The 15,799-nt window shown below is 43.5% G+C and overlaps 1 protein-coding gene across 1 annotated transcript in view; it reads left to right on the top strand.

The window, feature by feature from the left end:
- Positions 1 to 15,799, top strand: part of smyd3 (SET and MYND domain containing 3) — a 194,065-nt gene that overhangs the window by 121,594 nt on the left and 56,672 nt on the right. The window contains exons 6-8 of the mRNA XM_071327203.1: positions 328 to 395; positions 12,503 to 12,605; positions 12,708 to 12,818. Coding sequence (XP_071183304.1) covers positions 328 to 395; positions 12,503 to 12,605; positions 12,708 to 12,818 — 282 coding nt within the window. The remainder of the gene's footprint in view (positions 1 to 327; positions 396 to 12,502; positions 12,606 to 12,707; positions 12,819 to 15,799) is intronic.

Raw genomic sequence — 15,799 nt, 5'->3', positions numbered from 1 at the left:
TATAACCTCACTGACACACTCTTTAAACAATCTCTCTCGGAGCATTTTCTCCTTATTTGGCAGCATGAAGAGAGAGATTGGACAGTACCTGCAGACATTTCTATATGTCTTCTATTACCTCAACCTGTTCTGTCTTTGATCTACATATCTACATATCCTATTTCTGTTATGAGGGATGACAGCCAGGCAGCGCCAAGTCTCGTTTTACTGCAGTGGAATCATTTCAATCGGGTTTCTTTATTTTTATCTGTGGCCGTGGGAGTGTTGTCAGTATCTGAACAGTGGTGTAGGCATGTGACTAATTTGTTCTGTGTTCTTTCTCTGCAGCTTACATGTAATTGTTTCACCATCAGTGACGGGGAGCTACAAGAGATCGGAGTGGGACTCTACCCCAGGTAAGACAGACAGACAGACAGACAGACAGACAGACAGACAGACAGACAGACAGACAGACAGAGACACATACACACACACACACACACACACACACACACACACACACACACACACACACACACACACACACACACACACACACACACACACACACACACACAGAGCAACATACAGTGTTTCCTGACAAAGCCTGGTGTTATAGTTGCATGTAATTACCAGAGAGTAGTGTTTAGTGGTTAGATCCTGACGTGTTAGGGCCTATCATTGGCTCTTAATGGGGGGGGGGGGGTTCCCCTGGCATCACCATTAACCCCTTACACTCGTGGGAATTGGCCTATATGGATAGGGGGCTAAATTAAATTTATTTTAATTCTTGCAGAACACATATGAAATGCATATGCCTAACCATGGTAGCAATTAAAAGGGAACAGTTTGGAGATCATGGGAAAAGTATTAGACTGAAAGTGAGGACACAACAGTTCACCTGACAAGACTGAATCCAAACATACACTGTTGATTTTAAGTGCATTTTACATTTACTGTACTTTTCACCACATTTGTTGATAATGAAATCTGAAAATACTCTGGATACATTCAGGAACAGGATAATAATGTTCTTGGGGTAGGTGCAACATAAGACACAAAAAACCGAGAGGTGTAACTGGTGTTTCCAAGGGGCCACACACTTCTCCAAAGTGTGCCTGTTCCTATGTCATTTCAATGCACTTTTATGACTCAAAGAATAGTCTTCAACTACAAGGTGCTTTTTTTGAGCTTTCCTAGCTGTGCCGTGGAGGAACTAGAGCAAGTACACTTGTGGTTGATTTGTTTGGAACACAACCCACAATCCCCTGCCTTTACACAATTACGGTTGTTGTTTACGCAATCCAAAAATGGATCAATCGCAATCTGGGTCAGGTGGGCATAATTTAAAAGCTTGTTCAATTACCTCTTCTCTAGGATGAACACATTATACTCAAATCTGTCTCTCCATCATCGGTCTCTCTCTTTCTCTGCCTTTCTCTGTCTGTCACTCTCTTTCGCTCTCTCCATCTCTAGACCGCTCTCTCTCTCTCTCTCTCTCTCTGCTTCTTGACTGACAACTGACCGCTCTTTGAGGCGGTGAGAGAGGGTGAGAGAGCGAGTGAGAGGGATGAATGGTTGTTAAATGATATGTTTATCAGTGTTGACATGTCAGATAATTATGTAGTTCAGATGCAGGCGCTAGGAAGGCGCATTCTGTCCCACGGGGAGGGAGAGAGGAAGAGGGGGAGAAGGTTGTGAGAGACAAAAAAGAGAAGTGATAGGTGTGTGTGTTATTGTCAGTGAACTAATCCATTGCGGAGGCCTAGTCTAAAAGCCAATTCATGCTTAATTCTAAAATGTGGTCGGAGGCTCCATATAGAGGGTGTGACGCAATTGCGGAGCCTCCAGAGGCATGCAGAGGCCAAATCCAGCTCTCTACCACAGCGCCATTCGCCTCCCAAATTTTGTAACAATGCGGAGGGCTCTGTATAGCTCCACATTGACGTGATTGGTTGACGGTAGGTGGGGGCGGTACATCCTGTATAATATGGTACTTCTGATTGGCTTAACGCACCATCGCTAATGACCTGTGGAGCTTCTCAAAGTAATGTTTTCTTCACCTCAAACAACAAGCAAACAAAGTCTGTTTTTAGATCCATTGAGAATGACAATAGTTCCTCAATGTATTTGAAATATCTTTCCAGCTTTCTCCCTTTCAATAACCACTCAGCATGAATGGGAAAAATGTCATGCTCTGATCCAGTGGAAACGTCATTAAATCTGCTTCTTATTAGTGTTTGACTTAGACTTAGAGAATATTTTATGCAAAGCTTTGCACCCAAGTTAATAGTTGATACAATGTTTCAAGTTCGTTGCAGACAGGCCATGTGTTGCCAATGTGATTTATAGGACATTTATTTTGGCTTTATGTAGGCTATTTTTACATAGTTGGCAATGGCAATAGAAGTTACTTTTTAGGTTTGTATCATTTTCATTTAGATTTGGATAGAATTTTCATTAACTGCATGGCAACGATTTGAAGACATTATTATATTAAAGGAAATGAAACTGTTTCAGGAAAATGTGTGAAAACCATAACTGCACGCAGATTACCAGCAACTTCAGTAGAGTAATGGCAGAATCTGTGAAAGCCAGCAGGAGAGCGGGAGGATAATAGTTGGGTCATGTGAAGTTTTTTCTTCTTCTTCTGGTTATCTAGATCTCTGGCGCCCTCTTGAGGCATCAAACCGTAAGCTTAAAGCATCAGACAATGAACAATGACAATGAACATAAATTATTTTATTACAACACATAGGGTGTGTCTATATATGGAAAAATACATGTTTAAATATTTTCGAGCAATCGATTGGTCGAAAGAACAGACGACTTTCTGTCGACCAAGATTTTTTTAGTCGGGCACACATGGATGTAGAATATGCTGACTTGGGCGTGGCTTATGTTTGAGTGGAGGAGAGGAGTGGTTTTCTAAAGCAGTTACACACACACACACACACACACACACACACACACACACACACACACACACACACACACACACACACACACAGGACAGCGTAGTGGTATTCTGAAGCGTGGTTCAGGCTAATCCCACTGTTCAGGTCTGATGAATATGGGGGATCAGGGCTGTCGCAACGCGTCATGTTATACTGACTACACACACACACACACACACTGCGTGCATGCACCACAAACACACACATCACGTACACATACACACAGATCACAGACACACACTGCGTACACACACTGCGTACACACACACACAGAGGGTTCTGCAGGTAGTCTCTAACCCTGGTTGTATATCTGGCTAAGGCAGCTTGTCAGATGGTCTGAGAGGGTTTAGCACGGCTTAGCCAGGCCTTCCTACACTGCTAACACCGCTGTGTGTGTGTGTGTGTGTGTGTGTGTGTGTGTGTGTGTGTGTGTGTGTGTGTGAGACACATCCATAAAAGATGGGCTTCTACTTGACTATGCCCTGCCTATTGATATTTCTGGGTTGCCTAGCACCGGTTTGCAGAAGAGAGGGGGTTTCTCCTGACAAGTCTCTATTCTCACATTCACTTTCTATTTATTTTTTAATGATTTAATATTTAGCTCCTGTTTAATTTAGTATTCCCTGTAATGTGCTGGCATGTTACTGCTCCTTTCTACAATAACTTGGTCATGACTAGCTAATTAATTTGGCAGTTTTGTTTAGGTTTCTCTGTGCGTACAGTTGAAGTCAGTAGTTTACACACACCTCAGCCAAATATATTTAAACTCAGTTTTTCCCCATTTCTGACATTTAATCCTAGTAAAAATTCCCTGTCTTAGGTCAGTTAGGATCACCACTTTATTTTAAGAATGTGAAATTTCAGAATAATAGTAGAGAGAATGATTTATTTCAGCTTTTATTTCAATCATCACATTCCTAGTCGGTCAGAAGTTTACTTACACTCAATTAGTATTTGGTAGCATTGCCTTTAAATTGTTTAACGTGGGTCAAATGTTTTAGGTAGCCTTCCACAAGCTTCCCACAATAAGTTGGGTGAATTTTGGCCCATTCCCCCTGACAGAGCTGGTGTAACCAAGTCAGGTTTGTAGGCCTCCTTGCTCGCACACGCTTTTCCAGTTCTGCCCCAAATTTTCTATAGGATTGAGGTCAGGGCTTTGTGATGGCCACTCCAATACCTTGACTTTGTTGTCCTTAAGCCATTTTGCCACAACATTGGAAGTATGCTTGGGGTCATTGTCCATTTGGAAGACACATTTGCAACCAAGCTTTAACTTCCTGACTGATGTCTTGAGATGTTGCTTCAATATATCCACATACTTTTCCCCCCTCATGATGACATCTATTTTGTGAAGTGCACCAGCCCTCCTGCAGCAAAGCACCCCCACAACATGATGCTGCCACTCCCGTGCTTCACGGTTGGGAAGGTGTTCTTCGGCTTGCAAGCCTCCCCTTTTTTCCTCCAAACATAACGATGGTCATTATGTCCAAACAGTTCTATTTTTGTTTCATCAGACCAGAGGACATTTCTCCAAAAAGTACGATCTTTGTCCCCATGTGCAGTTGCAAACCGTAGTCTGTCTTTTTTGTGGTGGTTTTTGAGCAGTGGCTTCTTCCTTGTTGAGCGGCCTTTCAGGTTATGTCGATATAGGACTTGTTTTACTGTGGATATAGATACTTTTGTACCTGTTTCCTCCAGCATATTCACAAGGTCTTTTGCTGTTGTTCTGGGATTGATTTGCACTTTTCGCACCAAGTACGTTCATCTCTAGGAGACAGAACACATCTCCTTCCTGAGCGGTATGATGGCTGCTTATATGGTGTTTATACTTGTGTACTATTGTTTGATGAACGTGGTACCTTCAGGCGTTTGGAAATTGCTCCCAAGGATGAACCAGACTTGAATTAGCCTATCAGAAGCTTCTAAAGCCATGACATAATTTTCTGGAATTTTCCAAGCTGTTTAAAGGCACAGTCAATTTAGTGTATGTAAACTTCTGACCCACTGGAATTGTGATACAGTCAATTATAAGTGAAATAATATGTCTGTAAATAAAATAAATAGATGTCCTAACAAACTTGCCAAAATTTTAGGGGCGCCATATTCACTTTTGGATAAAATGGTGCCCAAATTAAACGGCCTCGTACTCTGTCCTAGATCATATGATATGCATATTATTATTACTATTGGATAGAAAACACTCTGAAGTTTCTAAAACTGTTTGAATTATATCTGTGAGTAAAACAGAACTCATTTGTCAGGCAAACTTCCAAACAGGAAGTGAAAATTCAGAAATTGGTCTCTGTGAAAGGCATCGCCTATTCAATTGCCTTGTATTTATGGATCTGTATGCACTTCATACGCCTTCCACTAGATGTCAACAGGCAGTAGAACGTGGAATGAAGTGTCTAGCCTTATGTGGGACCGAATGAGAGCCTTTGGAGTGACAGGTCAGCCATATTGGCAGTATTTGGCCACGCACTTGGGTATGTCATATCTTTGTCTGCAAATTGTTAGATAGACACGAAGAAATGCTCCGTCTGGGACGTTATTGGATATATATGAGAAAAACATCCTGAAGACTGATTCTCAACTGAGTTTGACCAGTTTATTCGACTTTTATTATCACATTTAGAAGTTTTCGTTCAATGCGTCAAATCTTCATGGACACGTGGGTTACACATGCTAGCCAAAGTTGCTAATTCGACAGAAGAAATGGACATTCTAAAACAAAACAACGATTTATTGTGGAACTAGGATTCCTGGCACTGCATTCTGATGAAAGTTCATCAAAGGTAAGGGAATATTTATGATGTTATTTCGTATTTTTGTTGACTCTGTTGACTCCAACATGGCGGAGAATGGCTGAGCGCTGTCTCAGATTATTGCATGCTGTGCTTTTTACTAAAGTTATTTTTTTATATCTAACACAGCGGTTGCATTAAGAACCAGTGTATCTTTAATTATATGTACAACATGTATTTTTCATCAAAGTTTATGATGAGTTTTTCTGTTAGATTACGTGGCTCTCTAAAATTTCTCCGTATATTTTGGAGCCATTTCTGACCATGGCGCCAATGTAAAACCACGATTTGTAGCTATAAATATGCACATTTTCGAACAAAACATAAATGTATTGTATACCATGATGTCATAAGACTGTCATCTGATGAAGTTGTTCAAAGGTTAGTGATTAATTTTATCTCTATTTGTGGGTTTTGTGAAAGCTATCTTTGCGGTGAAAAAATGGCGTTGTGTTTTGGGCTATTGTGGTGAGCTAACATAAATATATGTTGTGTTTTCGCTGTAAAACATTTTAAAAATCGGACATGTTGGCTGGATTCACAAGATGTTTATCTTTCAGTTGCTGTATTGGACTTGTGATTTCATGTATTTATATTATATGATATTCCCTGTTGCGCTAGGCTATTCTAGTCAGCGTTTCTGATGAGAATGATCCCGGATCCGGGATGGGTATTGAGTTTAAAGGCACAGTCAATTTAGTGTATGTAAACTTCTGACCCACTGGAATTGTGATACAGTCAATTATAAGTGAAATAATATGTCTGTAAATAAAATAAGTAGATGTCCTAACAAACTTGCCAAAATTGTTGTTTATTAACAAGAAATTTGTGGAGTGGTTGAAAAACGAGTTTTAATGACTCCAACCTAAGGTGTATGTAAACTTCCGACTTCAACTGTATATGTGTGTGTCTCAGAGGTGTCGTGCCCGTAGGTGGCAGAGGGGCATGTGCACCCTCAGATTTGTCCTGTTTAAAAATATAGTGCATTCGGAAAGTATTCAGACCCCTTGACTTTTTCCACATGTTGTTACGTTACAGCCTTATTCTAAAATGTATTTTTTTTAAAGAATTCTCAGCGATCTATACACAATACACAATACAAAGCGAAAACAGGTTTTTAGAAATGTTAAAATTCAATGTGTTAAAATTCAAAAAACAGAAATTCATTTTTACATAAGTATTCAGACCCTTTGCTTTGGGACTCGAAATTGAGCTCAGGTGCATCCTGTTTCCATTTATCACCCTTGAGATGTTTTTACAACTTGTTGGAGGCCACCTGTGGTAAATTCAATTGATTGGACATGATTTGGAAAGACACACACCTATTTATATAAGGTCCCACAGTTGACAGTGCATGTCAGAGCAGAGGTCGAAGGAATTGTCCGTAGAGCTCCGAGACAGTATTGTGTTGAGGCACAGATCTGGGGAAGGGTACCAAAAAATGTCTGCAACATTGCAGGTCCCTAAGAACACAGTGGCCTCCATCATTCTTAAATGGAAGAAGTTTGGAACCACCAAGACTCTTCCTAGAGCTGGCTGCCCGGCCAAACTGAGCAATCGGGGTAGAAGGACCTTGGTCAGGGAGGTGACCAAGAAGCCGATGGTCACTCTGACAGAGCTCTAGAGTTCCTCTGTGGAGATGGGAGAACATTCCAGAAGGACAACCATCTCTGCAGCACTCCACCAATCAGTCCTTTATGGTAGAGTGGCCAGACGGAAGCCACTCCTCAGTAAAAAGGCACTTGTCAGCCCGCTTGGAGTTTGCCTAAAGGCACTGAAAGACTCTCAGACCATGAGAAACAAGATTCTTTGGTCTGATGAAACCAAGACAACTCTTTGGCCTGAATGCCAAGCGTCACATCTGGAGGAAACCAGGCTCCATCCCTACGGTGAAGCATGGTGGTGGCAGCATCATGCTATGGGGATGTTTTTCAGGAGGTAGGGACTGGGAGTAGTCAGGATCGAGGCAAAGATGAACAGAGCAAAGTACAGAGAGATCCATCATGAAAACCTGCTCCAGAGTGCTCAGGACCTCAGACTAGGGCGAATGTTCAACTTCCAACAGGACAATGACCCTAAGCACACAACCAAGACTACTCAGCAGTGGCTTCGGGAGAAGTCTCTGAATGTCCTTGATTGGCCCAGCCAGAGTCCGGACTTGAACCCGTTCGAACATCTCTGGAGAGTCCTGAAAATAGCTGTGCATTAACTTTCCCCCTCCAACCTGACTGAGCTTGAGAGGATCTGCAGAGAAGAACATTAGTACTGAGTAAAGGGTCTGAATACTTTTGTAAATGTAATATTTCAGTTTGACATTTTTTATAAAGTAGCAACAATTTCTAAAAAACTGTTTTTGCTTTGTCATTATGGGGTATTGTGTGTAGATTGGTGAGGAAAACATATTTTTTAGAATAAGGCTGTAACGTAACAAAAATGTGGGAAAAGTGAAGAGGTCTGAATACTTTACGAAGGCACTGTATATTTTTCTCTGTAATATTACTTGCCACCAAGTAATTTCATGAAGTTGGCTTTAGCTAGCCCAGCTAGGTTTCCAATCTCCCAACCTCATAACTTGCTACCAAGAAGCCATTTTCGGGCTATCAATTCAGTTATTTATACAAGCTGGCTACTACTCTATCTTAGCTGGCATGCCTGTTGGTAGACTTTAGAAAAGCAAGCATTTACTGATTATACTGAATAAAATTCACATTCCTTTAAATCTTTTATCCAGATTTGACCAGAGATGCATATTTAGTTTATTTAAAAAAGAACAACCAGTCAGGAAGATGCAGGCAGTTCAAAAGGTAGATAGATATGGAGAAAAAGAAACCGATTTACATAGAATTAAGCATAACAGTTATGGCTCTAGATTGCAGGACAAATGTGTTTCAGGTGTTTGAAAAATGCAAAATTCTCCCTCCGGACCACCCCTCAGCCATCCACATGTACTTTGTGCCCTGACAGATTTTTGGGGTGCCCTGGTGTGTTTTGTGTGTGCTTATGAGGTCTGATAAAGTTAGCAAACCAAAGAAGTATTGAATTAGTCTTGATCTTGAGAAGGTTGGCACACACACCCACACACACACCAGATCTATTGTTTCTACAGCACTGCGTTGCATCAGATAATCAGAAGTAGGCTGTACTATGCAGTCATTATTAGCATGTTTGATCAAGTTTAGCTAATTAATCCAGTTAATATGCTAATGATGAATATCCATTTGAAAAGAAGTTGCGCTGTTAGATTTTTCATTGATATTCATCACATGCCTTTACATAGAACAATGCCACGGGCTTACTGATCAAGATACACACACACACACACACACACACACACACACACACACACACACACACACACACACACACACACACACACACACACACACACACACACTGAATATGATAAAAGATAAGGAGCGCTTCATAGAAAGCAGAATAATAAACTGCTGCAGTCAAGCGATAGCTGACACCACACACTGTCTAATTATCTGTGTCAAGTGCTGTTGACAATACATGTATTCTCATTTAAAGCTAGAATCCTTAATTGAAACAATAACAAAGCGACCTCCCTGCCCCTATTTTGCTAAAAAAAAGGATGGGGCTGGAGAAATGTAACCACTCTCAAATTCATTGACGGCTCTATGGATGCGAGGACTGACCATCCATGATATCAAATGTATTAGGGATGTAACGATTCACCGATACACATCGGTCCACTGTGCAAATGTTTAAGGTATGAGTACATATGAGCCCAAACCGATCTAAATTAAGCATGCATTGATCAGAAAACCAATTAAAACATTCCAAATCGCAGGTTCACTAATGTTTTTTACTCATGTTCACTAATGTTCACTAATGTTCACTAATGTTTTTTAATTAATAGTTAATAGTTAGCTAGCTAGTCACCAGAGGACAACACAGCGAGATGCAACAATTCAAGTTTTTCTGTCAGTGACGTATGCTGTCAATGGGATTTGATAGGAGTGACCCCAAATCCAAACTGGCTTCCCTTGACACTTTTTTTTGGTGCGCCAGGACCATTCACAGTCGAGCTCACTCAGTTTAGCTCAATGCTGGTTGGAATTTTTTTTATATACTTTTTTTTCCTCAAGGGAGGCCAGACGCTCGCCGGCTTCCCTTGCCTTCAATGCTACGGACGGCAACAATGTCATACTCGTTTGGACCAGACAGCATCAGATAGATGGCCTACATGTAGAGAGACAGAGGGGCGCTGTTTCCCTCGCTCGGTTTCTTTCTCCTGTGAGATACATTCAGCCTCTAGCAAGTTGAAGGATAATGATGAAACACAGAGAGACAAAAGATGTTACATTTTTTTATTTATTATTATATATATTTTTGTATTCATGGCATACACGGTTTTACCGGAGTTGTGTAGCCTACCGGAATGGGGCGCAACTCACATCTAACTGCTGATTGGGGTTTTCAATCATTCCGATTTTATTTAGATTGTTCAGGTTCACCAAAATAAATTGTTTTGCTTTAAACAGTCAGTGTATTTAGTCATGTTTACATGAACAGGTTCATTTCATAAAGGACAGCAATCATTTCGCGTTCATCGTTCGCAGCGGGAGAAGCTCTCTGTAAAATTCCAAACAGCCTAAAACATTAGCTTTCGAGACTGGGGTAAAATCCTAAGCTGCATTATATTCATTGGCTAAATGCCATGCTAATTTATAAATATAAATATGGACATAGTACTAGTTCAAAACATTTTCAATGTGCAAAAATGACAAGTTCATCAGTGGGTGATTTCAGATAAAAAGTGAGGGGACAAATAACATACATTCTCCGCATCCCTAATCTGGTTAAAGGGGTGATAGATGCTCAGTCTGCCCAATGGCTCAGCTCAGGTGCCTACACAGACCATTGACACACATACGCACGCACACTAACAGAGTGCCACTCAGATTAGAGAAGTAATGTCAGACATGTCTAGCTCAGAGGCCCAGCTCCTGATCCCCCTTCAGCAGCAGATGTTCATTTAAAATGGCAAATGAATGTGTTCATTCAACAACAACACAAAAGTTAATCAAACCGAATCGCGTCAATTCGTTGCTCTAATCAAACCCGAATCACACCGAATCATTTCAAACTGAAACGTATCGTTCCTGTATCGGAGCGCATGCATTGTAGATGCGTAACAAATCGTTCATGAAAGGAGAGATGTACTTCCCTAAAATGTTTTGAGGCTGTATAGTGTTTGTTTACATTTACATTGTTTACAAACAATGCGGAGTCAAACAAGCTTACGTTTGGGGTTCTGATGGGGTACGACAGTTGGACTCCGCTCATGAGGCATTTAGAAGTTATATTCTGCAAGAATACATTTGTAAATATTATTAATTTATACATCCGGAAATGGATGTAGCGACGAAGGATTCTAGCTTCAAGATGGAGGGTCCATAAGTATCTAAAAGGACCAAGTACCCTGTTTTGTCAAATGATCTAGCTTTAAATAAAGAAAGTCCATGTTTTAATTATAATATACTGAATGGATGGTGTAAATGATTAGGTTCGCCGTTAGAAATGGTTAGCAGAAACATTAGAAGCACAGCGGGAGAGCCTCTACACTATGTGTAATGATCCCAGGAGGAAGTTGGAGTTAGTACCACTGAACATATCAACACAGGTATATAAACCATATCCCATTTCATTTCCCACAGTCCTGGTTGGTTGGTAATGGATGTTTAGGAGAGGTGTAATGATACACACACCCTATCATTAAGTGTGTGTGTGTGTGTGTGTGTGTGTGTGTGTGTGTGTGTGTGTGTGTGTGTGTGTGTGTGTGTGTGTGTGTGTGTGTGTGTGTGTGTGTGTGTGTGTGTGTGTGTGTGTGTGTGTGTGTGTGTGTGTGTGTATTCACAAAAGACCAAACAGAGACGTAAGAGCATCCAAGTGTTGTTTAGACGTAAACACGGATGTCTAATGTTAACACTGGCCAGACGGAAGTGCTACCCAAACCTTCAACTAGGGGACCACCTGACAGTCTATACACTGATCCAGCTAATCAAGGGCTTTGTGATGAGGTCGTCAGTGTGTTCGTGCCGGGCTAGAACAAAAAGTGTGCGCTGTCTGGTGGACCTCTGCGACAGGGTTGAGGAGCAATGGCACAGACCAGTCAAAACGGATCATCGTGACACATCACTCACGCCTCATCGCTGTCTGTCACTTCGTTGTCACCTTGTCATTTCTTGTTACATCACCGTGGTGTGATTGGGTGTGTGTGGGGTGCAGGCTATTTGGTTGACTTTCAAAGCTCTTTGTTCCAGTTTCTCTGAACAGTAACCATGAGAACATCTCGGAGAGAGGAGAGGACGGGAGGGGAGAGGAGAGGACGGGAGGGGAGGAGGGATTGTGTGGCATTACTTAAAGATCATATCTCCATGTAAACCAGCCCTGCTACACAACCAACCTATCTACAGTATTACTGATGAGGAGCTCACTGTAACGGTTCTCACACACACACACACACACACACACACACACACACACACACACACACACACACACACACACACACACACACACACACACACACACACACACACACACACACACACACAGTGAGTGCTAAACGGCCCTCTAGGACTGTGTGTCTGAGTGTGAGAAGAACCAAACAATGTGATGAGTGTGTCAATGACATGACTGGTCTATCACTTCAATGCCCTTCTCTTTCAATCTCTCTTTCTCAATCTCTTGGTCTCTGTCACACACGCGCTAACCTCCTCTCTCCCTCCACAGTCTGTCGTTGCTGAACCATGACTGCAGGCCCAGCTGTGTGATGCTGTTTGAGGGGGAAACGCTCCACCTCCGAGCCGTCAGAGACATGCGACCTGCTGAGGAGGTACGGTGTGTGATTTTGGTCGACTTGAGGCAGGATGCAAATAAAAACGGTGACCTCCCTCTGTCCCTTTCTCTAATTCGCTCTCTCTCTCTCTCTACCTAGTTAACTATTAGTTACATCGGTTCGTTGGCTCCTACCAGAGACAGACAGACTCAGCTAGAGGAGCAGTACCATTTCACCTGCCAGTGTCAACGATGCACCACTGCAGACATGGTAAGACCACAGCCACACACACAAACGCACTCGCTGTTCACTGTGTCGGCGTGGTCTCGGCGTGGTCTCGGCGTGGTCTCGGCGTGGTCTCGGCGTGGTCTCGGCGTGATCTCGGCGTGGTCTCGGCGTGATCTCAGCTTGATCTCAGCGTGGTCTCGCCCTCTCTCCCGTGCTCTGCCTCTCCTCGCCCTCTCTCCCGTGTTCTGCCTCTTTTCGCCCTCTCTCCCGTGCTCTGCCTCTTCTCGCCCTCTCTCCCGTGCTCTGCCTCTCCTCGCCCTCTCTCCCGTGCTCTGCCTCATCTCGACCTCTATCCCGTGCTCTGCCTATATTCTCGCCCTCTGTCCCGTGCTCTGCCTCTCCTCGCCCTCTCTCCCGTGCTCTGCCTCTCCTCGCCCTCTCTCCCGTGCTCTGCCTCTTCTCGCCCTCTCTCCCGTGCTCTGTCTCTCCTCGCCCTCTCTCCTGTGCTCTGCCTCTTCTCGCCCTCTCTCCCGTGCTCTGCCTCTTCTCGCCCTCTCTCCCTTGATCTGCCTCTTCTCGCCCTCTCTCCCGTGCTCTGCCTCTCCTCGCCCTCTCTCCCGTGCTCTGCCTCTTCTCGCCCTCTCTCCTGTGCTCTGTCTCTCCTGGCCCTCTCTCCCTCCACCTGTCTCTAAGTTCCCCGTCCTTATCAGGGGAAGAGGAAAAATAATACATCCACCACTTTCTACTTCAATACCGATCTCCATCCGTCTCCCTTTCTCGCTCTCCTTATCTTTCAGTCTGTCAGTCGTCCACCATCCCTCTCCACCCCCCCCCCCCCCCCCCTTTCTCCCGCTCTGCCCTCCACCTGTCAGCTCTGAGGCATGCTGTTGACTTGAACCAGCTTCTTATGACACAGAGTCAGTGCTCACTAGACGTTTTGATTGGCTGGTTTCAATTTTCACTCTGCTATTAATGAACATGTGATTAACCTGACATTTATTCAGCTCTCACACACACACACACACACACACACACACACACACACACACACACACACACACACACACACACACACACACCTCTCTCATAAACAGATAATGATCTAGTATCAACAGTATGCCAGTTGTAATTTCATGGCCTGTTCAGCTTTCTGCTCTGTAATTAACACATTCACTTTATCAGCATAATAAAGTGTTTGTGTGAATGTGAGGATAAAGACATTTCTTTTCAGAAGAATAATAGCATTCTCACTCCAAGGAGCAGCAAGACATAGAAAGTAGTCATTTCTTCCTCTCTGACCTATGTAAACTGGAAACCACATATCCTGAGGTTGCATTTATTGTAGCTGGGGACTTTAATAAGGCTAATTTGAAAACAAGGCTCACTAAATTTTATCAGCATATCGAATGCGCGACCCGGGCTGGAAAAAGTCTGGATCATTGTTACTCTAACTTCCGCGACGCATGCAAAGCCCTCCCTCGCCCTCCTTTCGGCAAATCTGACCACAACTCCATTTTGTTGCTCCCAGCCTATAGACAGAAACTCAAACAGGAAACGCCCGTGCTCAGGTCTGTTCAACGCTGGTCCGACCAATTTGATTCCACGCTTCAAGATTGCTTCGATCACGTGTACTGGGATATGTTCCGGATAGCGTTGAACAACAACATTGATGTATATGCTGATTCGGTGAGCGAGTTTACTAGCAAGTGCATTGGTGATGTTGTACCCACGGCAACTATTAAAACCTTCCCCAACCAGAAACCATGGATTTATGGCAGCATTCGCGCATAACTGAAATCGCGAACCACTGCTTTTAATCAGGACAAGGCGACCGGAAATATGACCGAATACAAACAGTGTAGCTATTCCCTCCGCAAGGCAATCAAACAAGCTAAGCGTCAGTATAGAGACAAAGTATAGTCGCAATTCAACGGCTCAGATACGAGAGGTATGTGGCAGGGTCTACAGTCAATCACGGACTACAAAAAGAAAATCAGTCCCGTCGCAGACCCCGATGTCTTGCTCCCAGACAAACTAAACAACTTCTTTGCTCGCTTTGAGGACAATACAGTGCCACCGACACGGCCCACTACCAAAACCTGTGGGCTCTCCTTCACCGCAGCCAACGTGAGTAAAACATTTAAACGTGTTAACCCTCGCAAGGCTGCCGGCCCAGACGGCATCCCTAGCCGCGTCCTCAGAGCATGCGCAGACCAGCTGGCTGGTGTGTTTACAGACATATTCAATCAATCCTTATCCCAGTCTGCTGTTCCCACATGCTCCAAGAGGGCCACCATTGTTCCTGTTCCCAAGAAAGATAAGGTAATTGAGCTAAACGACTATCGCCCCGTGGCCCTCACTTCCGTCATCATGAAGTGCTTTGAGAGATTAGTCAAGGATCATATCACCTCCACCCTACCTGACACCCTAGACCCACTTCAATTTGCTTACCGCCCCAATAGGTCCACAGATGATGCAATCGCAATCACACTGCACACTGCTCTATCCCATCTGGACAAGAGGAATAGCTATGTAAGAATGCTGTTCATTGACTACAGCTCAGCATTTAACACCATAGTACCCTCCAAACTCGTCATTAAGCTCGAGGCCCTGGGTCTCGACCCCGCCCTTTAGCAACTGGGTCCTGGACTTTCTGACAGGACGCCCTCTCCTGTACTCCCTGTTCACCCATGACTGCGTGGCCTTGCACGCCTCCAACTCAAGCATCAAGTTTGCAGATGACACTACAGTGGTAGGCTTGATTACCAACAACGACGAGACAGCCTACAGGGAGGAGGTGAGGGCCCTAGGAGTGTGGTGTCAGGAAAATAACCTCACACTGAACATCAACAAAACAAAGGAGATGATCGTGGACTTCAGGAAACAGCAGAGGGAGCACCCCCCTATCCACATCGACGGGACAGTAGTGGAGAAGGTGGAAAGTTTTAAGTTCCTCGGCGTACACATCACGGACAAACTGAAATGGTCCACCCACACAGACAGCGTGGTGAAGAAGGTGCAAC

This window comes from Salvelinus alpinus, chromosome 9, assembly GCF_045679555.1.
Source record: "Salvelinus alpinus chromosome 9, SLU_Salpinus.1, whole genome shotgun sequence".
NCBI lineage: Eukaryota > Metazoa > Chordata > Actinopteri > Salmoniformes > Salmonidae > Salvelinus > Salvelinus alpinus.
The sequence above is the reverse complement of the archived record's forward strand: the minus strand, read 5'-3'. Positions and strand labels throughout refer to the sequence as shown.